The sequence below is a fragment of the Sciurus vulgaris genome (assembly GCF_902686455.1).
Source record: "Sciurus vulgaris genome assembly, chromosome: 1".
NCBI lineage: Eukaryota > Metazoa > Chordata > Mammalia > Rodentia > Sciuridae > Sciurus > Sciurus vulgaris.
The window spans coordinates 86,443,127-86,470,756 of record NC_136461.1 but is presented as its reverse complement, the minus strand read 5'-3'; the positions used below and the strand labels follow the sequence as shown (position 1 = coordinate 86,470,756).

At 36.1% G+C, this 27,630-nt stretch overlaps 1 protein-coding gene across 7 annotated transcripts in view; it reads left to right on the top strand.

Annotated features, from left to right (window-relative positions):
* Positions 1-27,630, top strand: part of PLPPR5 (phospholipid phosphatase related 5) — a gene marked incomplete at its 3' end in the record, with an annotated part of 289,985 nt that overhangs the window by 244,979 nt on the left and 17,376 nt on the right. For all 7 annotated transcript variants that reach the window (XM_079117716.1, XM_079117714.1, XM_079117718.1 and 4 more), the window contains 2 exons: positions 15,004-15,180; positions 24,242-24,376. In XM_079117716.1, the coding sequence (XP_078973842.1) occupies positions 15,004-15,180; positions 24,242-24,376 (312 nt within the window). The remainder of the gene's footprint in view (positions 1-15,003; positions 15,181-24,241; positions 24,377-27,630) is intronic.

Genomic DNA, 27,630 nt, shown 5'->3' with positions numbered 1-27,630 from the left:
CAAAGCAAACATTGCTGTTTTCCACTTTTGACCAACAGGGAAACTTGGGCTCAGTGAAGATAAGCCACTCAGCTTACAGCCTAGCCCTGATGAACCAGGGTTAAGTCTGAGACTTAGATTCTCTGATTCTACCTGGGGCTTGATTCATTCCCAATAGCCACTTAATGTGGATGCTTCCTGCAGGGTGGAGAGAGATGAGGAAGTGGATTTCCTTTTCCTCAACCCATTAAATTCATTAATTTTTCAAAGAGAAATAGATTCCTGGAAAATACAAACCTTTTTAAATTTTTTTCCCAAAAGGTAATAACTGTTACACACACATAGAAAATAACTAATGTAGCACTTAAAGCCCAAAAGTCATGAAATTATGTATTGTGGAATTTGGTAGAAATTTTATATATATTTTTGTTCTACTTAGATATTACCCCTCTAATATAGACACAAGTCAAGTTCTCCAAAGTAGTGTGTCCATTCTGTCATTTACTGAGTGGTTTTTATATTCCTTAAAGGTGATAGGGACTAAACACAGAGCAAGGGACAAGATGGATATCACCCTGCCTCATGGAAGTCCACTTTAGTGTTTTAACTCAGTTGTTGGGAACGGTTAACACATCATACACAGAAATTTGGCACCTGGCTCAGGCTTCAAAAGTCTATTTAACCCATTATGCACTTAAAGTGTATTATCAGTAGTGCCATGGTGCTACCATGGGTACACTGCTTCAGTGAGAAGCCAGGTCAGTTCTTGGTATACATCTGAACTTAGTTGTCCATCCAGATGAGAATAGAAATGCCTGGACTCGAAGCTGCTTTTACTAGCTATGAACAGAACTAGGACTAGGTATGCTGTACTTCTCCCTTACTGTGATACTTTCTTCTTTTATTAATGGTGTCCCCTCAGTTCAGACTCATGGACACATGCAAGCATACATCCAATTATAAGACAAATTCTAGCAATTCAATTCTTTTAATATTTCAATCTGCTCATAACTGCAGCCATTACTCCAGTTCAGGATGTGACAACCCAACACTTGGAACCATTTCAGTCAAAGTATTATTTTAAAATTCAAGTGTTCTTATTGCACACACCAAAAAATGATAAATTGGTGAGTAATGGATAGGTCAATTAACTTGACTGAATTTTTGTAGAATGCCTACATAACTCAAAATATCACTCAGTACTCCACAAATATGCATGATTTTTGTTTGTCAATTAAACATAATAATTTTTTTAAAAAAACCCTAATATACAACTATTGTTTTCTCATATCCCTTTAATGGCTTCCCATTTTCCTTTTAATAAAAATCCAAACTCCTTCACTTGACACACAAAATCTTTTGAAACCTGGTCCCAGCAACCTTTCTGGACTGATTTCCTGCCACTCTCTTCTCTGCGTCACCCACAGCCCCCACCCACACAGCCTTCAGTCTGACACACTCAGTTATTTTCAGGTCCCCCAGTTCCTCCATAGAGCATGCTCTTATCTCTGCTCAAAGACTCCTCACGCCCCACCCGCCTCAAGACTGAGGCAGAGGTGACTCCTCTGACTTCTTTACTGTGTGCAACGTTCTGACAGAGCTGGGCTTTGTAGCCACACTGCTTGAGTTTGAATCCCTGCTTCACCACCTATTAGCCTTAAGTCCACAGGTGAGTTACTTAACCTTCCTGTGACTTGTTTTAAGTACCAACATCATGGCATTATTTGGATGACTCAGTTGAGTATATATAAAGCACTTAACACAAACCCTCGAAACCCTCGTAAGCATTCAGTAAATATTATTTTTTTTAGGATTAACTAGTTATTGAGAGTGAGCCAACACCATGCTAGGCATATAAACAAAGTGCAAAGGATATTTCTATACCTCACGAGCTAGCAAAGGAGAAAGTGATATATGATTAAAATATAAAAATGATAACTCTTTCCATGATAGGAACAAAATACCAGGTAGCAAAATGAGAAAGGTCTCACCCCTCAGCACCAACAGCTGGCCTGAGGCTGAAGATGTAATTTGAGAGGCAGGGAAGCAGAGATATCTTTGGACATCTTGACAGCCTGCGTTGCTCTAAACCCATAGCTTTTTGGTAGGGGAGGTAGAAGCTAGTGGGTGTGGGAGAAGAGGTTACTGGAGGTCATCCTTTCCCACTTCCTCATTCGTGAGACAGAGAAGGGAACTAAGTGAGGGGTCTTTGGTGAATCTAGGCAACTTTTAGTTGAATGAAAATTGAGAAATAGTAGAAGGGAATCTTAAACCATTAGAGGGAAAGAAGGACCCCTCCAGAAACTCCAATCAGAAACCCTACTACCACTGACTTATTCCCCAGGTAAGAATAGGAATGAGGTCAGAAATATTCCATAAGCACACTCTCAAATCTGAAGACCTCCTTTGAAATGTCACACTAGAAAAAATAGGGATAGTGGGAACATTCCTTAACATTGTAAAGGCCATCTATGCTAAGCCCATGGCCAATATCATTCTAAATGGTGAAAAACTGAAAGCATTCCCCCTAAAAACCGGAACAAGGCAGGGATGCCCTCTTTCACCACTTCTATTCAATATCGTCCTTGAAACTCTAGCCAGAGCAATTAGACAGACCAAAGAAATTAAAGAGATATAAATAGGAAAAGAAGAACTCAAACTATCCCTATTTGCTGATGATATGATTATATACTTAGAGGAACCAGGAAATTCCACCAGAAAACTTTTAGAACTCATGAGTGAATTCAGTAAAGTAGCGGGATATAAGATCAATGCGCATAAATCTAATGCATTTTTATACATAAGTGATGAATCTTTGGAAAGAATAATTAGGAAAACTACCCCATTCACAATAGCCTCGAAAAAAATAAAATACTTGGGAATGAATCTCACAAAAGAGGTGAAAGACCTCTACAATGAGAACTACAGAACACTAAAGAAAGAAATTAAAGAACACCTTAGAAGATAGAAAGATCTCCCATGTTCTTGGATAGGAAGAATTAATATTGTCAAAATGGCCATACTGTGGTTAATATGCATGATACTTGTGAGAATGATTATAGTATTGAAAAAGTACTTCTTGCTGATTGCAAACCCGCATCTGGCAGCGTTCATATAATACCCACAGTGACCATTAGACTGTGTGTGTGCTGGGGGAGGGGGTGCACACCTAAGCCTTGTGGCACACACTTCTCTTCCTTATTGCTATAGTATATTAATCATCTTAAGATTTGAATTTTCTCATTATTTTATAATATAAGATACTATTCAGAATCTAAAATCCAGTTTCAAATATATGATTTTTTCTGATTCTGGATGACATATGGGTACATATTATATATTATACAGTACAATTCATTCAAAGATCATATACAAAGATAATTACATCATAATTAACTATAGTTTTTTTTTCCCTAATGACAAATGTCTGAGAAATATTTTGCATCCTAAAGATTTAACAGCAAATTCAAACAATTTTGAGAATAAATCAAAGGTATTTGAAATGTACTTTGGTTCACCACCATGTGAACTTTGGTTCACCATGTCCCTACCATGCAACTGAAATTTTTGGTTTACATATTTTAATAATTTTTAAGGTTTTCCTTACTTCATTTGCCTTTAGGGTAAGCCAAAACTAATCCCTCAATTCATCCAACAGTCTAGTGCATATTTTTATAGTATTTACAGATTTCCAAATTGGTTTTTTACAGGTTAATTTTAGTTCCTTACTTGCTAGTCAGAGAATTTTAAATCTCAGAGGTGATGGAGTCTTGATATCATGGCAATCGTATATATTTTGCATGCAGATAACTTCACATGTCACAGAGCTTGCTTTTTATTGTATCAGAAGTAGAAATAAGATAGCAGTCTATTTTTATGTAAATATCATCTTACTTTTCATCTGGTGTATGGTAAATGAATGTTAAGTGGTGAATAAGGATTGTTCTTGATTTCATAGATGTCAATGTCCAGTGAGAGTGTTTTTGCTCTTCTTCTTGATGAATGAAGTGTCATATACTTATCAGGTGTGCAATATACTTATCAGGGGGTCATGCTGAAGAGAGATGGTCTCCATGTGAAATCAGCTGGGGCTGCACTTCAGGGATAAGGTAAATGAGGCAGTGATGAAGGGGCTGTTATTCACAGCCAAACCATCAATCGGCCATTGTGCTGAGGGCAGCTGAGTTACTGAGCGTATTCTGATCTTAACTGCATGTACCAGCTGGTCCTGAACACTGAGGCTGTTGTTACTTACATCACATTTGTGACTCCCTAATGTTACCCATTCAAGGACGTCAACTACAGGATAAATTCTCTGTTCCTGTTGATGTAATCTTTTGTTAGGTACCCATCAATGATATTGTAAAGAAAATGGATGTTTGTGCTTCATTTTTCAAACACAATAAGCACCATTATCATCATGCCCATGTTAGGCAATTGAATTTATTATTTCTCTCAGCAAATACATAGTTTTAATACAAATAAATCATTTCAATTCTTTAAGTTTATTCTAGTCACAGAGCAAACAAAAGTCTTCATGTGCCCTGTGGCTGTAATAAAACGGACACAGTGATTACTATGCTAAATTCCACAAACTGAATATTATGATTATTTTCATTTTACCAATGATATATCTAAGACTATCAGAAGTTTAGAAATTTGAGTAAGGTCATGGGGCTAATCAGGGGTAGATTGACCTTCTAACCCAGTTTGTTAAACTCATAAAATACAAAACAGTTGGTTAATTTTAATGAAGTAAAATTTTTAAAAAGTAATTGCTGTGATAATTAGAATCTGAAAAAAATGTAGACTGCTGTAGTTTAACTCAGAAAATTCAAAATAATTTCTTAATGATATTTTATTACTGCATATGTTATTGGAAATGGTGATATATTAATAGATAATAAAAGATAAAAAGTATACAGCTAAATGTCTGACAAAGCATGGATATCCTAAACTATTGTTTAGATTCAGTTACCAACTCCAAACAAGGCAAGAAATAAAATAAAGTATTAATGTGATGGAATGGGCATAATATTTTTGGAACATTTACTGATTATTTTTCATTTCTCTTAAGTTATGATGCACTGGGCCAGCTCAGCATGTCCCATAGAAAGTGAACTACTTTTCTAATAGTCACAATTTTAAAAGAAAGAAGAAATAACATTAATTTTAAAAACATATTTTGTTTTATCAATATATCCAAACTATTATCATTTCAACATGTATCAGTTCAAAGTTAGTTATATTTTTATTTTTTTTCAGTTTTATAAATTCAGTATATTTGACATAATAATTCAGATACTAAATTTTATCTGAAATACTTTATCTTGATCTGTATTTGAATTTAATAAAATTCAATGTGAAAAAATATATAAATATACATACACACAATTTCGAATACTTAAAATTTTTTAATAATCTATTTATGTAATAGTTTTGAGACTTAAGTTTAATTAAAAAGTTAAAATTAGAAGTTTAGTACCACAGTGGCAGTAGCCACATTTCAGTTACTTAATATCTTCAACAGCTGGAGGCTACCACATTGGATTTAGTGCCCCAGAGGAAGTCAGGTCTGAAGACAAGGGACAATAACAATCAGAAAAAGAAGATGGCATTTGCAGCAGTCTTAAATGACACTGGCTTGGGCTGGAGTTGTGGCTCAGTGGTAGAGCGCTTGCCTAGCATGTGTGAGGCCCTGGGTTCGATACTCAGCACCACATCTAAATAAATAAAATAAAAGATCCATTGACAACTAAAAAGAAATATTAAAAAATCATTTCTAAAAAACGTGGCTGACTTTGTTATGGAAGAACAGGGAAAATTCCAAAACTATTTTTACATATCAAAAGCAAAATGCGAAGATCTATCTTTAATAATAGAAAAATGGATGTTTATGCTTGATTGTTCAAATTCAGTGGGAGTCTTCATCCCTGTTCCCATAATAGAAAGAATGCTGGACCTCATAAGATGACACTGCCAACCTAGAGGAGACTGTAGAGGAGGAGAGAGGGGGCAGCAGAACAGCAGCTGTGTGCACTTGGATGAGCAGCCTTTGATTCGAGACCCTGTAGAAGGAAGTTGGCCATTGAATAACAGAATGTTTAGGGGCTTGTACCTTATTTCTAGTTTGAAACTGGGAGAAGTCTCCCCTCCGTAGGCCCCTGTGGCAGATAGGTCCAAAAGCAGAAGGGACAGTTGCCTGATGCAGCAGAGCTGGAAAGGGCATAGCCCACCTGGGACTAGACAGAAGGTGTGCTGGAGATTAAAGGGTCTTTATCACCTGTGCATTTAGATGGATCAAGTCAGCATGGGCCACAAAGACATGAGTAGTTGTTGTCAGTAGGGCATCAGCGACACAGTGGCAGTGGAGGCCAACAAAGACAGAGAGGGCACTTTGTCAGAGTCCTGCATTCACTGCTCTGATGTTGCCTCCCCACCTCAGCGGGGTCTTGCAGGCCTCCATCTAGACACCTGTGTTGTTCTGCCAGAAAAAGGAACAGTGAAAAACTGAGAGAAACTGAGCGTTTATTCAGAACCCCTCCCTTCCCATGCTGTTCCTACTCTGTAAGGCAGGTGCTCACAATGAAGTTTAGATCCACTATGGAAAAGAGAGTAGCTGCATGCTTTATATTCTAGATTGTAGTAAATTAAATTTATGACTTCTGAGGGAGCAGAAAGTTGTGATACTTTTCCTCACCCATCATAAGGCACATGACCAAATGACAGGTTTACAAAAAGAAAAGCATAAAAATTGTATTTAATCAAAATTTTAAGTTACATGGGGGCTTTCAGAATTGAAGACCCAGTGACTCAGAGAAAATAGTCTATGTTTGTGCTCCGATTCAATGAAGAATAGACAACCATGTAGAAATGTGATTACACAGAGAGGTATGACCTAATGTAACAGACACTGTTCAGATTCTTCTTGGCTTCTCTGCAGCATTCCTTCCTCTGAGGTATGGGCCAGAACCCTTTTGAAAATGAGTGTCTTCAGGTAGAAGGGGGAGAATGACTTTTCTAGGTTTTATGACCCACCTTGGGGAAGAGGGATTCTGATTTCTATGACTTGTTTCAGGGGTAAGAAGAAGCAGAGGGGAGACAAGAGGGCAGAAAAAATGTCAAGAGAAATGGTGCTTCTGAAACCTTCTAATTGCTTTTAGTGCAAAGTATTCAGCACACCAAAATGCTGTACTTTGGTGTATATTTTTCTGAGTCCCAACACTTCAATATACCACCATTATACTATCACCACATGTTACAGTCCTGAGAGGTCTGAATGATGTGAGTACAAATCTGTCTTTTAAAGTCCTTGATCTATCCCTTATTGCAGTACCCCTATCATAACTGTGTTACATGTACCATCAGATACCTTTGCATAGCAGTCTGGACAACTTACAAATGTGGATAAGAATATCAGGTATGAATGCAATGACAAGACTTCCAGACTGCACATTGGTTTAGTACATGAACTCCTCAAGTTTTTCACTCTTACTTCACCAAGTTGCATACACATCTCTACTGGAATGCCAAAGGGTTGCTCCTTGAAGCTGTCTTGTTTGGGGAATCTGTCTATAAATCAGCAAACAAATATTACAGATGTCAACATAAAAGTTGAAAGTGATCTTAACAGGGTGGGGTGTTATTCTGAATGCAGTAAGAAATTTCATTCTTTGAAGAGCCCCAGGAATTAGGTAGGCGTTAAAAAAAGAAGTCATGGAAAGCTTAGTTTCTTATACCACCATAGACATAAATATAATGTGACCAATACTGTTATGAGGTTATTAAAAAAACAAAACAAAATAAAGTGCTTTATTAGATTGTATTAATCAAAGTCATCAAAGCACAGAGATCAGTTTAAAGATAATCCAATCCTAACCTAACTGAGATAACCATCAATGAGTAAAGTACAGAGCCCAATAGAACAGTCCACCTGACTCTGGATTAGGCAGAGGATCTGTATTCTGTAGAGCTTAATTTGGGACTTGAATTTTTTGGAGAAGGATGAGCATATGTCTAAAGTTTCTAGTTTGCTGAAGTATCTGGCCACTGCATTATTCTTACCCCAATGGATGAAATCTAGGCTGTGAATCTGTATGAAGGAAGAGGTAAATGATAAAAGTGTACATGTTAATCAACTGCAAATAAACAATTCTGGCTAACTTCAGTTGCAGTATTTAAAAAGGAGAAAAAAATTTCAAAATAACATAATGAAAAAGGGAAGAAGCATGAAAACAAGAAAAGGCCACAATGTCAGCCACAGTGTCATCTTTTTTTTTATTGTAAACAAATGGGCTACATTTTGATTCTCTGTACAAGGAGTAAAGGCATACCATTCATGTAATCATAAATTTACACAGGGCAATGTTGTTTGATTCATTCTGCCATTCCCCCCCCCTCCCCCCATCTACCTACCCCTTTTTTCCCTCTATACAGTCCTTCCTTCCTCCATTCTTGCCCCTCTCCCTAACCCTAACCCTAACCCTAACCCTAACCCTAACGCTAACACCTCCCACCCCCCATTATATGTCATCATTCGCTTATCAGCGAGATCATTCATCCTTTGCTTTTTTGAGATTAGCTTATCTCACTTAGCATGATATTTTCCAATTTCATCCATTTGCCTGCAAATACCATAATTTTATCATTCTTTATGGCTGAGTAATATTCCATTGTATATATATGCCACAGTTTCTTTATCCATTCATCAATTGAAGGACATCTAGATTGGTTCCACAATCTGGCTATGGTGAATTGAGCAGCTATGAACATTGATGTGGCTGTATCTCTGTAGTATGCTGATTTTAAGTCCTTTGGGTATAGGCCAAGGAGTGGGATAGCTGAGTCAAATGGTGGTTCCATTCCAACCTTTCTAAGGAATCTCCATACTGCTTTCCAGAGTGGCTGCACTAATTTGCAACCCCACCAGCAATGTATGAGTGTACCTGTTTCCCCACATCCTCACCAACATCTATTGTTGCTTGTGTTCTTGATAATCGCCATTCTAATTGGGGTGAGATGGAATCTTAGGGTAGTTTTGATTTGTATTTCTCTTATTACTAGAGATGTTGAACATTTTTTCATATATCTGTTGATTGCTTGTAGATCTTCTTCTGTGAAGTGTCTGTTCATTTCCTTAGCCCATTTGTTGACTGGATTATTTGTATACTTGGTGTAGAGTTTTTTGAGTTCTTTATATATTCTGGAAATTAGTGCTCTATCTGAAGTATGAGTGGCAAAGATATTCTCCCACTCTGTAGACTCTCTCTTCACATTACTGATAGTTTCCTTTGCTGAGAGAAAGCTTTTTCGTTTGAATCTATCCCAGTTGTTGATTCTTGCTTTCATTTCTTGTGCTACGGGAGTCCTGTTAAGGAAGTCTGATCCTAAGCTGACATGTTAAAGATTTGGACCTACTTTTTCTTCTATAAGATGCAGGGTCTCTGGTCTGATTCTGAGGTCCTTGATCCATTTTGAGTCGAGTTTTGTGCAGGGTGAGAGATAGGGGTTTAATTTCATTCTGTTGCATATGGTTTTCCAGTTTTCCCTATTGGGATTGAGGAAGGCTTAGAGAAACAAACCACAGTATCATCTTAAATTTAACAATTTGTATTCACCAGGTTCTGTCCCCAGAATGAAGGTTCTGGGCCTATCATATTTTCATGTTCTGGTTCTGACTTAACCCTTACAGTTCCTGAGAACTCACTATAGATCTAACTGTGTTAAGTACCCTACCTGTGTTATAGAATTTAATCCTTCCAATATCACGTGGCAGTATTATAATGGTCACTTGCATTTGATACCCAGATAACCTTACATGGGGTGAACACTTAAGTGGCAGTGCTGAGATTCAAATCCAGATCCTTCTGGTTCCAAAGCAGATTTCCTCATCACTATGCCATGGTCATCTCTTCCTATGGATTATTTTTACAAATGTTAATTGAGTCACACATTAAGTACATATTGAATTTCGTGGTTTTCTATTGACAAGATGGCAAATTACCACAAACTTAGTGACTTGAAACATCAAAAATTTATTAGAGTTCTGTAGCTCAGAGTCCCACATGGGTCTCACTGGGCTAAAATCAAGTTGTCATCCAGCTGCAAAACTCAGGATGTTCTGAGGGAGAATTCATTCATCACCTTTCCTGCTCTAGAGCTGACTCTGCATTCCTCCCTCCCTCTTCCCAGTCAGTAGCATTGCATATCCACATCTCTTTCTGACTACAGCCAGAGGAGGTTCTGCACTTTGAAGGACTCATTTGATGAGAGAACACGTTCAAAGGAAATAGCAAGGAACCTAAATTAGGTTCCTAGGAAGAGTGCATGGACATCTTTAGGAGGCTGACATTCTTCCTAGCACCAGTGCCTACCCTGAAGCAGGCATTGCTCCTGGCAATATAAGACAAAAGAAGAAGAAGCTAGTGTGTTAGTCAACTTTTTGTTGTTGTGACCGAAAGACCTGACAATAAAAACTTAGAGGAGGAAAAGCTTATTTTGGCTTTGGTTGTAGAGATTTAGTCCAATAGTAGCCAGCTCCATTGCTCTGGGCCCAGAGTGAGTCAGAACATCATGATGGAAGGGCCTGGCAGAGGGAAGCTTCTCCATTCATGGTGGCCAGGAAGCAGAGAGAGAAGGCAGAAGGAGTCACAGGGAAGATGAACCTTTCCAGGGCACACCCCTAGTGACCCACCTCTTTCAGCCATGCCCCACTTCCCTACGAGTTACTACCCAGTCAGTCCACTCAAACTAAGATGGACTGATAGGTCCTGATAGGTCATAATCTTATTCCATCTCTGAATATTCCTACATTAACACAGGAGATTTGGGATGAACCTCATATCCAAACCGTAACATCAAGTAAAAATATAAATATACAAGATAATTTCCAAAGCCATAAGTACTTTCAGATAATAAGAGTTCAAAATTTACTTTCACCCAACCATGCCATTCATGCTTTATTCATTTAATAATTTTTGAATGGCTACTGTGTACAAGATCTGTATCAGAGAGAGTAGTGAATGGATAGAAGTTTTGTTCTAATCGGCTAGTCTAGTGGAGGGAACAATTAAACACAGGTACATGCAAATGGAAAACATGATTTCAGATAGTAACAAATGTTACAAAGAAAGGAGTCTATACTCCCTTTCTTGTATCTTTGCATTTCCCTTAATTCAAGCTTTGGTTTAGTAAGTCTAATCTTTATCTAGCGTTTACTATGGGTCAGGCACCGTGCAAAACACAGGGCATACAGTGAAGGACTCAGACTTGGTTTCTGTGTTCTCATTGTAATGAAGAAAACAACTAAAATAAATAATAACCACAGATGATTGGAAGTGTTCCAAGAGAGGACAGACAGGGTGCTTTGAGAGCACACTGCAGGATTTCCTCTGTTGTCTCCTGTGTCTAGGTTGGCTTCCCCAGCCTGCTTTCCCTTTACCTGGAGCTGCAGTATTCATTCTTCAGAATCAAGCCTTAGCTGCCTTCTCCTTGAAGAAACTCAACACTAATGCACAGGAGAGGCTTAACAAACATTTGTGGTTTTTAAAAAGTTTTTAATAATAGTACTATTTCATAACTAGCATAATAGATTCTCATTTTACTCAAAATATGGATCTTTATTATAACAAATGAGTTAACTCACATGATAGAATAATTTAGGCATAATGATTATATTTCAGTCAAAGTAAACAAGTACCCAAAACCCTTTGGTAAGTATGTTAATTATCATATATTTGCATAAGCAAAGAGAAAAGTGTGCAAAAATATGCACCAGGTTATTAGCAAGCATCAGATGATCAGCTTTGTCCTTCTTCACCTTATTTCTAATAGTTATTTATGGAACAGGTGCCCAAGAGCTGCTCATATGGCTTAATGAGTTGGCCTGTAGGGTAGTGAGCTTTCACTGACCCTTGAGGACTAAATGAATACTATCCCGCTCAAATCATATTATCTTCCTGTTTGTGTTTGTTTTAGCTACATTTTGACATCTGGCTAACCAAGAGGGTTTTGTAAGTGAATTAAAAAACCAAGAAAGCATAAATAAGAATTTTCTGTCCTGTATCCAACTCACTTAATAGGTTATTATGTCATGATTTCCTCTTCTGTAAATTAGAAATAATAGACTTTCTGTAAGGATAACACAATTAGCCTGGTTAAAAGGCACTTGGATTCATAAAGTACTTCAGAGTTGTCAAGTACAAGTGAAAACTCTAATTTTTCTTTTGTTGTATCCATGCTAGCTGATTATGTTCCCGAAAAATCTGTGCATTATAAATGACTTCTATGATCTGCCTTAAAGTTAAATTTCTCTTTATCCATTCTTCTGTTGACAGGCACCTAGGCTGATTTCATAATTATTATACACAATGAAAACCATTACTCTGTATAATTAAAATGCACTAATAAAAATCTGTAACTCTTGAAATCCTCATAACCCTGGAAATTCAGTCACCTTCTAGTCTTCACTCTGCATCTGGACATTAAATGGGACTCTGATAGAAGAAACATCGAATTCCAGACTTTTTCTGATATAAAAAGTTTTTCATTAGTTTGCGAAGTGGCCAGATGGTGTCTTTGGACTCCATTTAATAAGCCTTGCTTGAGTCATAAGGCAGTTTAAGAAGTAGCATTCAAAAGAAACCTCAGTGCATTATAGTCCAAGCCCACAGGTTACTATGAGTCTCCACAATGAACAGGTAAGGGCTGGGCTGTGACTGAGATGGCCTTTGGGGATTAGGCAAAGCAAGCTTTGACCAAACTCATATAGATTCTGTAGGAGGTTTTGGACATGAACCACACTTACCCTACTTTCCCTCTTCTCCCTAAGGGCAGAGTATAGATGTAATCTCACTCCTGTGAAATAAGAAACTCCTTGTTTCTCCTGTCTGTAATTCCAACTCTCTTACATTTACTGATATTCAGTTTTGGTCTAAAACCAATTTCTCTCAACAAGAAATCAAGAAGAAAGGAAAAGTAAGAAATATTTCGGTGCTTAAAATTAAGAAGTACCTAAGTGTTTTCCTCCTAATTTCCATTTATTTATCTTCTTTCTCAACAGTGCCACCCCAATAGTCAAGCTGTATAGTCTTCATAAAAAGCTTTACTTTGGTTCTCTTTTTTCATCTTTAAAATAAGGTAACAAGGGTAACTGATTTTCAGGTTTGTTTTTTTTTTTTTAAGAATTTAATGAGATAATGTAAAATGTTTAGAATTTTGCCCCAAATAGTGATCACTCATTAACTGATGACTATAACTAATATTACTGGTGTTAATATTATTCCATTGTACCACATTTGTTTTGTCTTAAGAAGGGCAAGCTATCTTTAGAGTTCTGACAGATGTGAAGGACAAAGGCTGGGAACAATTGATCAGTCTTCTAACTGTTTTGAAGGAAATCTTACGAGCAGTCTAGATTCCACGCCCCTTTCATACAGAGGAGACCTCCAAGGAATAACTACATTAGCAGCATCTTTGGAAACCTGAAGTGGCATGATATCACTGCCTTGGTATTCATGTAGGCAGAGCTCTTGAATACATTCAGAATGGCAAAAACATCTTTTTCTCTTTCTCATCTCTTCCTATTTCCCTCTCTTATATGCTGATCTCCCTTACTGAAATTATTAACTTCCACTGAGCTCTGACTTGGAATACACAGAACTAGCTTGAAGGTCACAGGCCAACATGGAGACTCTTTTGGGTTGTTTTTGTTTTTATGGGTTTTTTTTTTTTATTATTTTTTTTAATTCCACCCCCTTCAACATATCAGAAACTGTGATAGATCACAAAGGGTTAGGACTTGTCTAGAGACAAGCTTGCATCATTTGGACTCTTTAAATATTCATACTGCCTCTTCTGGCAGCTAACAGGGCTGCACACTTTGCCAGAGTGGGGCAAAATATTAAAATATAATTACAAAAGTTCATAGTATTCTAAAATGCTTGCTATGAACTAAAAACTTAAACATTTTGGTTTACTCATTTGGGCAAATGTATTTTTTATTCAACTCAGGGTAGTGTTCAAGTGATTATATATATTTCTAAGTATTTTTCTGGGTATATTATCATTACTGAATACTTACTGAAAATTAGTACCATAAAATTTGATTGTTCTGGTAAAGCCATGTCTTTTATAATTATGTTCCTATTGACTATAATAATAATTGACATATTCCACTTGTAGTCAGCGGATTTGCTTATGGAGCAATACATGATTTAAATTATGATCAGTTGAGCTCTAGAGAAGTCTGATTAGTAATAGGAACAAATGATTCTTGAGTATAGTGGCATACAGCTTGAATATATTTCATTCAGTGCAATCAATTAACACTGTATATTCTTCATCAGAGTTTGAAAAAATGCCAAAAATGTAAGTATTAATTATTTGACACACTTCCAGCATATTTTTTGTTATTGTTGTCCTAATTTTTGCTGATAATTTTAAAGAAAGTAATTTCACCATTTTGTATAACAACATAAAAACAGACCTTGACACTGTATTAAATCTTAAATTCCTTGTTCAAAGTAACATCTATTTGTTGGAAATTGCTCCATTTATTTTTTTCTAGCAATATTCACAGTTCTGATTTTATCAAGTATGCATTCTTTCATTATGGCATATAACAAAGAAAACATTAAAAACATTAACAATTTCCCCCTTCTAACAATATTGTTAAGATTAATCTAAAATGAAAAATTCAGATAATACAAGAAAAGGTATGTTAACAATTTCTTTTAAAGTCTGGAATATTTGTGCTCATTGTTCCTAGATGATTAATAATGTTACAAAAAAATTGGCCAATACTACGAAATGGTCACAAAAAGTAATTAAAATTAAATAGTTTCTACTCTTAAATTCTGCTTTTAGGACACTTCTGTCAAAAATTAATAAACTATATTGATTTGAGCCATATAGGTATATACATATCTATAATATTTATGTGTACATACATGCAGTATGCTCTGCATGTAAATAAAGGAGATATCTTTATGGAAAGTCATGTTTTTTTTTAATTTGCTCTTTCAGATGTACATTACCAACACAATCAAAGCCAAAGGCACCAGACTTGCTAAGCCAGTTCTATGCTTGGGATTAATGTGTTTGGCTTTTCTTACTGGACTCAACAGAGTAGCAGAATATCGAAATCATTGGTCAGATGTGATAGCAGGCTTTCTGGTTGGAATATCTATAGCAGTATTTCTGGTAAGTACAAATTTATATAGATACTATTGGGTTTTTAATTAACATGCATTACTGCCTATAAGAAAATACAACAGGGAATCACTGTGTTTATATAAATGTGGCATATCAAATGATAATACTTATATTTTAAATCATTTATTTATTTTTTTCTCTCTTATTTGTTCTGCTTAGGGTCGGGTTGGAGGATGAAAATATAAATTCTACTCTTAAAGGTGAATAAAATATTTTCAGATAAAATAGATCAGGGCTCTAAAACCAGTCCTCCCTGGATAGCTTTTAAAACTGGACTGTATGAATATTTAAACAATTTTCTCAGGGCAGTTTATGTCTGGAGTATCTGAACAGTGCCAGTGTAGTTTGGTGCCTTGCCCAGTGCTCTCCAGAGCCCCCAGGTCACAGGAGTTCTGACAGTGCCTGCTTGTGAGATGGACCATTTCATTTTGATAACTAAAACTTCATGGAGAGCCTCCAAGGATGTGCCACCTCAAGTCATATTTCACCACTTAGGGCAGTGCATATACAGCGAATTCTCATGAAGTGAGCCTGCCATCCCTACTCCTGTTTTAAAGTAAAGTTGAAATATTTCTATAAGTTCTGGTGGTTGTAAGTGTATTTTAATCCAATATTAGAGTATATCAATCCATTATAAATGAAGTATATCACTTTCACCTAGATGACAAATTGTAGAGACTATAAATCAAAGCATATTTTTGCACAGACACATTATAACTTATAAGAAATACTTCATTTCCATTTTGATTGCATTTGAATTGCTTCTCACTCTAACCTGTCCTTCCTCAGTCTCCTTCCACTATTTAATAACCAGTAAGTAAGCAAAAATGTATTCGAACCTTTCCAGTTAACAAATGTTCGAGCATAACTTATGCACCTGTATCTGTAGTAGGTTATTTCCTCTGGAATCTCTTGTTGGTAAAGTGGTAACGACTTCTCTATTCTACATCGTGTGTGTGTGTGTGTGTGTGTTTTGATGATATCACTTTCTCTGATTCTCAAGGTCACTAGGAGTCTTAGGCCCACCCTCTGTTAAGAAAAAGAGTCTGAGTTAAATTTAACCAAGCTTATTTGAGGGAAAAAAAAATTTGAAAATGGACATAGCCACATCAATATTTATAGCAGTCCAATTCACAATAGCTGAACTATGGAACCAATCTAGATGCCCTTCAAGAGATGAATGGATAAATAAATATATATAAATATATTTATATATATAAATACACACACACACACACACACACACACACATACACACATACACACATATATATAAAGGCCGGATGTTTTCTCTGATATGTGGATGCTAATTCACAATAAGGGAAAGGGGGATAGGGAAGAATAGAGTTACTTTATATTAGGTAGAGGAGAATGAAGGGAGGGGAAAAAGTATGGGGGTAGGAATGATAGTAGAGTGAAACAGACATTATTACCTCATGTACATATATGACTGCATGACCGATGTGATCCTGCAATATGTATAAGCAAAAAAATGAGAGATTTCACTCCTTTTATGTTTGCTCTATCAAAATGTATAAATGCTTTTAACTACCATGTGCAACAAATTAGAACAAATAAAAAAATCGTTTAAAAATGGATAGCATTCTAGACCAAAATTGGTTCAGAATGCCGCAACCTTCCACAGGTACAGGATATATTCATAGCCAGAGAACAGGAAGTGCAAATGGCCTTGGTCGTGCTTTGGCAGTGTTCAGCCTCTGATTGGCTGGAGGTTTAGCTACTGTGAATGGCTAGATTCCATTCCTTGGTACAGTTCTATAGATTATATTATGAATTGTTTACACATCAAGCTAGGTTACAGTTCACTATATCCAGAGGCCATTGTGGGTCAAATTTTATCCAAGTACAGAAATAGCCTTAGACTGAACTTATAAATTTGACACATCTCTCTCACTCTTAGAGACATCCTGTGGCCTCCTGGAAAGGAGCCACTGTTAAACCAAAACCTTTTCCTAGCTTTCATTCACTGCATTTGAAACTGGCTAATATTTTACAGAAACAAACCAAACAAGAATGCCTTAAGTAAATCTAAGAAAGTATTCCCAGGTGAGGCAAAGAGCACACCAGCAGACAAAATTTCAGATGTGACTGCAGCGCTGCAGCCCCCCAGGTCGGAAGATCTCCAGCATCTCATCAGCCTTCTTGTTGACCTTCCTGTGATTGCTGCCATCTTCCCTTTATGTTCTAGTGAACTTCCTAACACCTTACAAAGTCAAAAACAGAATCCTAGTGCCTCCCAGCCACTTCTTAGGCTGAGAAAATGTGGTAAGTGATGAGCTCTACAGTGGATCCTTCTTGTGTTCATGACTTTCCCTTGTACATACTCAGAACATTCCAAGATTGCACATGGAGCATTCCCACATGCCCAAGAAAAGGACTTCGTGAAAAGGTCATGCAAAATCAATGCTTTAACCATATAATAACTAAGCATGCATTTATGTTTATTCACATTAGTTTGTGAGTGTGAGTGCCTAGAGGTACCAACCACTGCACCAAGAACTGGAAACGCAAGGAAGTTCAGATAAACATAGCCTCTCTCCAATGGGAGTTACAGTCTGGTTTAGGGGAAAGACAATAACAGTCCTATTATTCCCTGAAACATCTTCTCCCTGTCCTCCATCATAAAATAAACATTTACTGAGTCCCTATTCTAATCCAGGCATTGTTCTTGAGGCAGGAAACAAATATCCACAAAAGAAATCATCTGTGTACTTAAATAAATAGGTTAAAAAAGAAAAGAATAAATAGACCAAGAATTTTGCAGAGGGTAAAAGGTAATAATATAAGCAACAGTACTCAGGAGATAAAGTCTGGGGATGAGACACAAATCAGAAAGAGAAGATGTATTTCATCTTGAAAAGTTTTGAAATGAGGGTCAAAGAGCATAGTGCACAAAGGCAATATTGAACTGCTTCAGAATACTGGCTGCATGGAGCCTGACACAAGATGCAGCTTGTTCATGAAAGAGTGTGACCTTCTCGAATGGTACCAGTCCTCCAGCACATGTGAGAAGAGGCAGGTTGGAATAGATCACAGACAGCATATTCTAAATGGCCTTGTATGTTATGAGAATAATGTGGGCTTTTGTTTTAAAATGGGATCTACTGTCAAACTTTAATTGAGTTGAAACAAATACACAGCATGATTGAAACCAGCTTCTTCATGAACTCAATGTGTATCCTAAAGTAATTTACTTAAGTCTTTCTGGGCCTTAGTGTCTCCTTCTTTAAATGAGGTCAATTACAGCCTCCCTAAAGATCACTCTTTGGATTTACAAAGATTAAATGAGATAGTGTAGGTTCAGTGAATGACTACATGAATGACTGACATAAGTTCCATTCATGATAGTTTGTCTCCTCTCCATCCCTTTCACTTTGTGATAAAGTTTGTGCTTTGAAAATATATTTACTGGAAAATAAAATTCCAGGTGAGGATAGAGGAGACAGTTTATGCAGAACCAGACCTTTATGCAAAGGTTGGACCTCAATGGGACAGAGAAGGGAGCATCTCCAGGAAGGTTTGGGGAGGTGGAATGTTTTGGAGCCTGAGGAAACACTGGAGTCGATATGACCAAGGGAGAGGGAGCAATCTGTGATGATTCCTGGATTTCTCATTTGGGCAACTCAGTAGAACATTTATTTTGAGCAATGACTCCAGCTCTCACTTGCAAAATCCTGGGGAGTTTCCAATTATCTTGCAGTGTATGCAGGATTCTAAAATGATTCCAAAACAAAATTAACATTAACCTGCTCCAAGACTCTGAGTCTTGGTTAAAGCACGCCCCTGCCCCCACCAATCACCCAGACTCCATATCTAGCATTTGCCTTTGACTCATTCTCCTGATTCATCCCACACAACCAGTGATTCACATAGTCCAAGTTCCTTTCCACTACAAATGGTATTTCTTCCATGTCTTACACCTTTACTGCTTTAAACAGAACCTCTCAATCTAGAGATTATTGCTTCTCACCTCTGTTTAATCTGTAGGTTCCTGGCTGCCTCCTGCCTTCAGGCTTTCTCAGCAATACCACCCCCATTCAATTTCTGTGCACTTATAACAATTCACTGCTAATAATAAAACAAAAACAAAACTTCCATCACCTACTTCCACACTTCCATCACCTACTCTCTTCCTAGTGAAATTTATTGTCCTCTTTACTGAGTACAGAAAGCCTGCACCTTGAATCCAATCAGCTTCCTTCCTTCTCATAAACAAGCTTTATCCATCCTGCGTATTTGCCTTCATGGGCAAAACGAGGAGTTGTAAGTCAGAAAAACCTGTGTCTGAGCTCTGCCTTTGCCACTTGCTGGATGTTTGACCTTGCACAAGTCATTGAGTCTCTTGTGACCCCTAAAACAGTGAGGACTTCCCTGAGCCATGTTTACCACAGCTCTTCTACTCTGAATAATATTAATCAATCGACAATTATTGTTCAACTAGTATTTTCTTTGTATGTTGCTAAACATGGGGATTCTACTCATTACCCTTGAGCAAAATGATTTTTTTCCCCCATAAAACACTCCAACTCTTATATCACATCTAACATTTTTGTTTTTGTTTTGCTACCAGTCACAGGAGAATGTAAGCTCCCCATGGAGAGAAGTCTGTTTGCTTTGTTCATTGCATATCCTCCATGGCTAGAACAGGGTTGGGTACCCAGGAGGTGCTCAGGAAACAGGTGATAGATGGATGAATGAATAAGAAACTGTTTTATTTGCTTCTTGGGGCTCTTTTAAAGGTCAAGTGAAATCCTACAGTTGCAAATGCAGCCCAGTGCCTCATAACAGACCAAGCACTGAATGTCATGGTCCTTATCTTGGACAGCTATATTCAAGTCCTTTACATGCCTGAGATTTGGCTCAGGCAAGTCACAAGTCCCAATTTCTCTAGGCAATATTCCTGATTACTTGGCTTTCCTATGTCTTCTTGTTTTTGCCATACTCTCAGTATGTCCTCTTACCTCTTACAAGGAATTATGTCGTATTCTGAATTTGTCCTCATCCTATGTGCGTTTTGCTCAGGGCTAGAATTCCCCTATTCAGCAACATATAAAGAAAATTCTAGTTGAACACTAGTTGTCAATTGATTAATATTATTTTATGAAAACCTATAATTCAAAACACTTCCAAAAATGATATATATTACAATGTAAGAATAGTTCAGGTTTATTGAGCACAACAATAGTATGTCATATTATTTTATATAATAATAGAAATAGTATTTATATGATCTTTGCTACATTAGTTCTCATTGAGATGTGGCTATTGTCCTCATTTTGCAGATTAAGGAATAAAAAAAGCCTTTGTTATATTACATATCTTAGACATGTTCAAAGAGTTAGAACATGAAAGTGTCCAGAATTTAATATTGAAGCCTATTTGATCCCAAAGCCCAGGAACTTCATCCCATGCAGTAATGATGTCTTGTTGCCATGGAAGACAAAAAATGAACACAAATGATTCAGTTTAATTTATTATCACTACTGGATGAAGAAAGCAAAAATATATGTGTAGAGTGACATCTTTGTAGGAGAAGGTGAACTTATACATGTGGAAGTCACTAATACAAAAATAGAATGTTTCCAGGAAAATTAAATTATATACACCCATCAGAAAATTTGAGAATATTCGGCCTGAACGTGGCTCATGCTTTAATCTTTTCTTTCACTGTAGCAGTAGGATGACAGTGACAAGTAAAATCAGCATTTCTGATTTGTGGAGCATAGTCTTGGAAGAGACTCACATCAATCAAGTACTATAGCCAGGCATGGGGGTGCATGCCTATAATGCCAGCGCGGCTTGGAAGGCTGAGGCAGGAGGATCACTAGTTCAAAGCTAGCCTCAGTCATTTAGCGAGGCCTTAAGCAACTCAGTGAGACCTTGTCTTTAAATATAATACAAAAAGGACTGGGGATGTGGCTTAGTGGTGCCCCTGAGTTCATTTCCCAGTACCAAAAACAAAAACAAAAAGTTCTACTCTAACTAATATACAATTTCATACTGATGTAGATGCTGTGATAGAAAAGAATCATGGTTCCATGTGAACACAAAGCAAAACAACAAACACACCAAAACAAAATAAGTTGTCCTAGTCAGGGACTCAGGAAGAACTTCAGAGAGTTAGGGATACTGAAGGGATAAACCATGACTGAGTTGGAAATGGAATTCAAAGATGATGGAACTGAGGAGTATTTCAAATAGAAGTAAGTAAAAAGGAGCAAAAGGTGTTTGGAAAACTGAGAGAAGAAAGTTTCAAAGTGGGTCAGACAACGTTGACATTTTAGGATAAATGGGAAACTAAGACAATATGGTTCTAAGGGGATGATATAATTCAATTTGCATTTGAAATCACCATTCTCATATCAATTATACAAAATAGAAGATGACCAACACTGGATTTTGGGGGATAATTCAGAAAACTGTGGAGGAAGCCACAAGAGGTGATGGTCGCTTAGACTTTAGAGTTGGTAATAGACTATAAAATTCAGAAAAACAAAATCACTTTCAATAAGTGGTAGAGTATAGGAAGTATAAAAGACAAAACTAAATTTTAAGCCTCCTACAGCTTCACTGGGTGGGAGTGGATGTGTAGGGGATGTTGCCTCTCCTGAGAAGGTCTAGGGGTGGGTCAGAAGAGGGGTAAAAATTGAACTGAGTTTTGAATATTTGTTCAATTTGTCATACCTTTGCCAAACAAAGAATTAGAATTAATTTGGTGATCACTTTCTAATTGAGAAAATGAACCCAGAAATCTAAAAATGTCAGTTATCAGTTTTGAATTCTGGGTCAAAAGCCAGGTCTCTTGTTTTATGTTATTTTTATTATGAACAGTGAATTAAGACTTGTGAATGTTAGCAGACAAAATTTCTCAAATATTTCAATATGACTCTAAAGAAGATTTGGTAATTTCCTTCCTTAAAATTTAAATAACAAGAGTAAAGAGGAATAATTATTATGCTAATAGATTCCAATTAATAAGTATCTAATATGCGTTGTGTGCTTATGCATTTCACATATGAATTCTCAGCTGCTTCGGTGGGGTGGTATTAACCTGTCTTTTAATTAAAGCAGGGATAAATGGTAGATCCTTTCATTGAGTTTTTTAAAAACTGAATAATATCACAAACAATTATACTAATTTCAGAAGCCCACATTAACTCTAGATGAATTTCATCTCATGAGTTTCATATGGGTATGTATATAGTTATTTAGTTTCACCAAATTTTTAATCAGGAGATTTATCTGCAATTTTTTCCATCTTCCCTGTTTTCTAATAATTTATAACACTAGTAGAATGGAAAATGTGTATGTCCCTGTATGAGTATTTCATGGAATGGATATGAAACTGCTAGTTTGTTTTGTTGCAATTATTAGCTAAAATTCTTGATTATCCTTTGTATTCTAGAGCAGTGATCAATCAGCAAATTATGTTATAGACCAAATTGGTCCTACTGCCTATTTTTTTTTTTTAAAGATAGTGTTTTGGAACATTAACACCCTGTTTATGAACTGTCAATGGCTACTTTTGCACCAGAGTGGCAAAACTGAGTAGTTTCCACAGAATCTGTCTGTATCCTACAAAGCCAAAGATATTTATCATCTGCCTTTTCCAGATAAAAGTTGCTGACTCTGTCTCTTGGGCAGTCAGTATCTATGGGTCTTTTGTGAGGTCATGAAGCTGGAAACATCATTTGACAGTAGATTTATGAAGTTCCCATCTCCAAGCCCTTACCATCCATTACATTAAAGATCTTGGTGGCATTGGTAAAACTGAGGTATCAAATTATCAGAATTTGATCAGGTATCCAATTATCAGGTTTCTATCCTGTAATTCTTCTAGGAAGTAGAAGGATAAGAGGTAAGTGAGAATTCACAAAGAAACATTTTTTTTTCCTGACAGAAACTCTCTTAGTATATGTTGATCTTTATAGATTTGCAAAATGTATTTAAAAATTGAGAGTAACCAAGATGTAGTTGGCCTTTGAAAATATTCAGTAATAAATTGTGCTAAAATAAAGATCTTCTGATGGAGCATTTGTGAAAATATGCAATGTTAATGTTTTATTATAAAGCATTATTTTAAAAAATACCTATAAGACCTATATTTTGATTTATAGTATACTATAAGATTCAGAAAAACAGAACCCAGTATATTACTCACTAGTTATTGTAAATGAACAATAGCAAGTATTTTTCTGCATTGTTTAATTTACTACTTGTTAAGTATGATCCACTTGCATCCAGAAATTCTGGAATGGGTTCAGAAGTGCCAGCTCCTAGGCCTCATTCTTCACCTACTTTTTACTTCAGAAATTTTAGGGGCAGGTTTAGGAATGTGTATTTTTAATAGTGCCAGAACTTTATTTTTAAGCATATAAAAATATTAGAATCTGTGGTTTAGTTCATGTAATGTTTAAGTTCTTTTAATTCCTTTACCTCAGGAATCTATTCAATTGAAACCAGGGTCAATTTCCTTTATGTAAAGGGTCTTCTATTTCAGTAGTAGCTCTGGTAAGCTATTGTTGAAATGCCAAGTATATATGCAACAAAATACTAGACAATAAATGAGGTTAATTAAAAGGACATTACTAAATTAGAGAGTGCCAATTGTAGAAGGTTTATTATGAATGCAGTAATCTTGAAGCAATGGAAAATAATTAGCATTTAAATTAAGTTGTAGGTTAGCCACATTAGGGAAAGGTTAGCTTGCTATGAATTTTTATAAGGTTATAGTGTTATTTTTGGATTGATTTGAACATTAAGTATACTTTAGTGAAAAATTTGGAAAAATAAATTATTATTTTTAATTGAGCTACATATTAATTGGAGAATTTTCTCAAACCTATCTGCATCAGAGTAGCTATTAAAATTTGTATGAGATAAATCTGGGTGTAAAGTTTTTTGCATGTAATATTTAAGTTATTTTAATTTTTTTTTTACTATATTTGAGTCTAGTAAACTGCTCAAAAGGGCAATAGTCATAAGATATATAGTTTTACGTAACTATAATTGTTTTTTTTAATTTTAGGTTGTGTGTGTGGTTAATAATTTCAAAGGAAGACAACCAGAAAATGAGCACGTACACATGGATAATCTGGCCCAGATGCCAATGATCAGCATTCCTCGAGTAGAAAGTCCTTTGGAAAAGGTACCATCTGTACAGGTAATTCACAATTTAAATTCTAAAATGTGATTGTTATCTATAGCAAATTCATAATTATTCCTGTGTATATATCTGGAAAGTGTCTGCACAATTATTGTTGATTTATTTAACCTCAGAGTCTAATGTGTTTATCAAGAATTTAGCCACTGAAAAGATCATCCAAGAAAAATGCATATTGCATTTAAAGTATCTCTGTATCCCTCATGCTAAAAACTGAGTACCTATAGATGGAATCTGTTCACTACTTTGCCATAGTGTCTATACAAGGAATGCTGTGCACTGGTCTCACACAAAGACAAAGTAGTAAGATACTTTTACTCGAGAATATATGCATTTTTCATAAAATGTATTCCATAGCTTTCATACTCGATGTCTATGAGAAAGTGTTGTGTACAATTCCCGCATACAATCAGGTCTTAATAAATATGTGTTGAATCTCATTCTCAAAGTTCTGGCAGCAGGAAACACTAGTTGTGCTTTCCTGAAAGGAGGCACTGAGGGCAGGCTGGGCTGAATGCAGCCAGACTGTGAAGAACATTGAGTAGCAGATCAAGGCCTCACCAGGCGGGACAGTGAGATAGAAACCAAATTTTTAAGAAAATCTGCTCTTGAGATTCTTGTGAACCAGATAGGATAATATTTCCTAAATGTTGATGCAATTGTGTGCTTTTGTAACTAGTTGACTGCTTGGAGAGGTACTAGTGGCTTCTCCTCAATAAGCCTAATTCACTTTCACATTTTGTGCTAATCAGAAGTGGAGATGGTGTGAATCTGTGAGTGATAATTGGATGAAAATTCTTGAGAAACTGTAAAAAGAAACAATTAACTAGATAAATAAAATGTTTGGTATTTGGATTTAAAAAGAAGTTTATGTGTTGGGTAGGGTGCATTTAGGTTAGGTGCACAAATGCAAAGGACTCAGTGGGACCCAAACCGGCATGTGCCAACAGCATGACACCGCTGTCAAAATAATTCATAGGATATTTAAGTCTCACGGAAAATGAAACCCTGACTGAGGGAACTGATGAGTTGTTGTGCTCATCTCTGGTCAGGATAACATGGAATATTGTGCAAGTGCCCTTGGCAACATAGGTGGAGACCAATAAATTAGAATATTAGCACCTCAAAACTAAGCATTAAATGAGTGAGTGAATGTGTTGAGTGGACTCAAAGCATGGACAATGAGAGTCTTTTGGAGCAAAAAACAGAGACAAAGAAAATTCATGAAAGAAGCAGTCATTACCCATGAGTGTCTGAAAGATGGTAGATGGATGAGATTGGTTCTGTAGGACCTCAGAGATCACAAATAGGGTGAATGAAAGGAATGTAGTTTAAGAAGATAAACAATGACCAGAAAGAGGAAATCCTTTCTGAAAATGGAATGACTAACTTAGGAGAGGTTACTTCTTTTTGCTAGGAGGATTCCAGAATAGCTAAATAATCACTTACCTTCAATACTGTTGAGGGAATTAAAGTGTTAGGTGAGGCTAGAGGTACATAATAATAATAATAATAATAATATCAGATACCATTTAATAATCCTTAGTATGCATCAAGTGTTGTGCTAATGGTTTTTATAAATTCTACAAAACACTGCTATGCTTCACAAGTATATTTAGTCCTCACAACAGTTGTTAAACTGGATCTTATTATAGAGGCTAAGAGTGTCAAAAGTTTACTGATATTCTCTCCCCTTCTTCCTTTTGGTCTTTGAATCTCCCAATTTTTGCTACATCCATGGCTGCCCAGTTTCAGTCTGTGCTTTCCAGCTTCTCTTCTGGTTAGGTGAATGTGACCACGTTTAGAGCAATGAAATATGAGAAGAGGAATAAAGGCAACCTCTAGCATATCTCTTCAAAGAGATAATAATTTTCCCCATTTTGCCGTTATAAAACTGAATTTATCCACAAAGTCCACATCACTTGATAAGCAACAGAGAAGCATTTTATAGTGTAATATTTTAAGATTCATACTTATAGAAATAAGTACACATTTTTAAAACTAAGTAATATATACAAAAATAGATCTTAAGTTAATAAATAAAGTAAACATAGGAAAAAATAGAATTGAGTAAAAGATATTAATCATATTTTGAAGAAAATGGTCAGGGCAGTAATTAGAGTCTTTTTACTTTCTATACCTCTGAAATTCATGGGTAATCATCAGAGACTTCTGCTGTTTAACATATTTGTTTGCATGAGGTTTCTTTAGTAGTTTCCTAGTATTGCAAATATTCTTATATACTAATTTGTCATTCTCTATATTAAATGATTAAAAATCCCTATCGTTGATTTTGTTAATTCATTTCTATTTACAGTGCATTTAAAAATATCAAAAGATAAAAGCAAAAGTATTTAGACTCTGAATTGCCAGAGTCAATGTTTGTTAATCTCTTTATTTCATTACTATTTTTGTTGTCCATATCAAATTCATGTACTTTGTTTTTGTTTGTGGTTGAGGACTGAAGATGGTTTGAATCTGATTCATTCTTCCCTTACTCACTGGAATATCTGTTCACCATACTGTCTCTGCTCTTTTTTGTTTTTCCTTTTCCCAGGCAGAATTCTTCCTGCATAGGGCCTAGATTGGTCTTTTACTATTTAGACATGTAAACCTGGGAAGATCACATTTTGAGGTGCTAGGGATATATCTCAGGCTCTCCCTTGAAACAGCATTAATGCTTATTAGCCAGAATGAGAGCAAGACCATCACTGAAGGGTAGCTGCCTCTTCTTGTGATAAGGAATAAATGAAGTAAATATATTGCTTTTTACTTATATTCGCATTGGCAAAAACAAATGCAAAATTCTTCCCAATAATTGATTTTAATAATTGATATTTGTATAGGGACAAATACCACTATATAAATATAATTTGTATATTTGTATAGTGACAAGTATACAAATAATTGATATTTGTATAGTGCAAATTTAATTTCTTAAAGCTGACCCTCTGAGGAGATAGGGAGCCTGTGTTAAAGTTTGGCCTGCAGACATGTCCAGTAGTTTTAGCATTATTACACCAAGCTGTCATTTTCTTGTTGTCACTTTCATGTGGAAAAAGCACAGGGTTTCTTCCAGAAGTTATGTACTTATATAACCTCTTATGTTCAGAGTGCGTGTTTGATAAACTATATGCTACAGAGTAATTATAGCATGCAAGCATGCTTTATTTTTATGCCAGCAATTTATCTCTTAATTATAGGGAGTTCATCATATGGCTAATTACCATAGTTTATGAGAAAAAAATCATGAT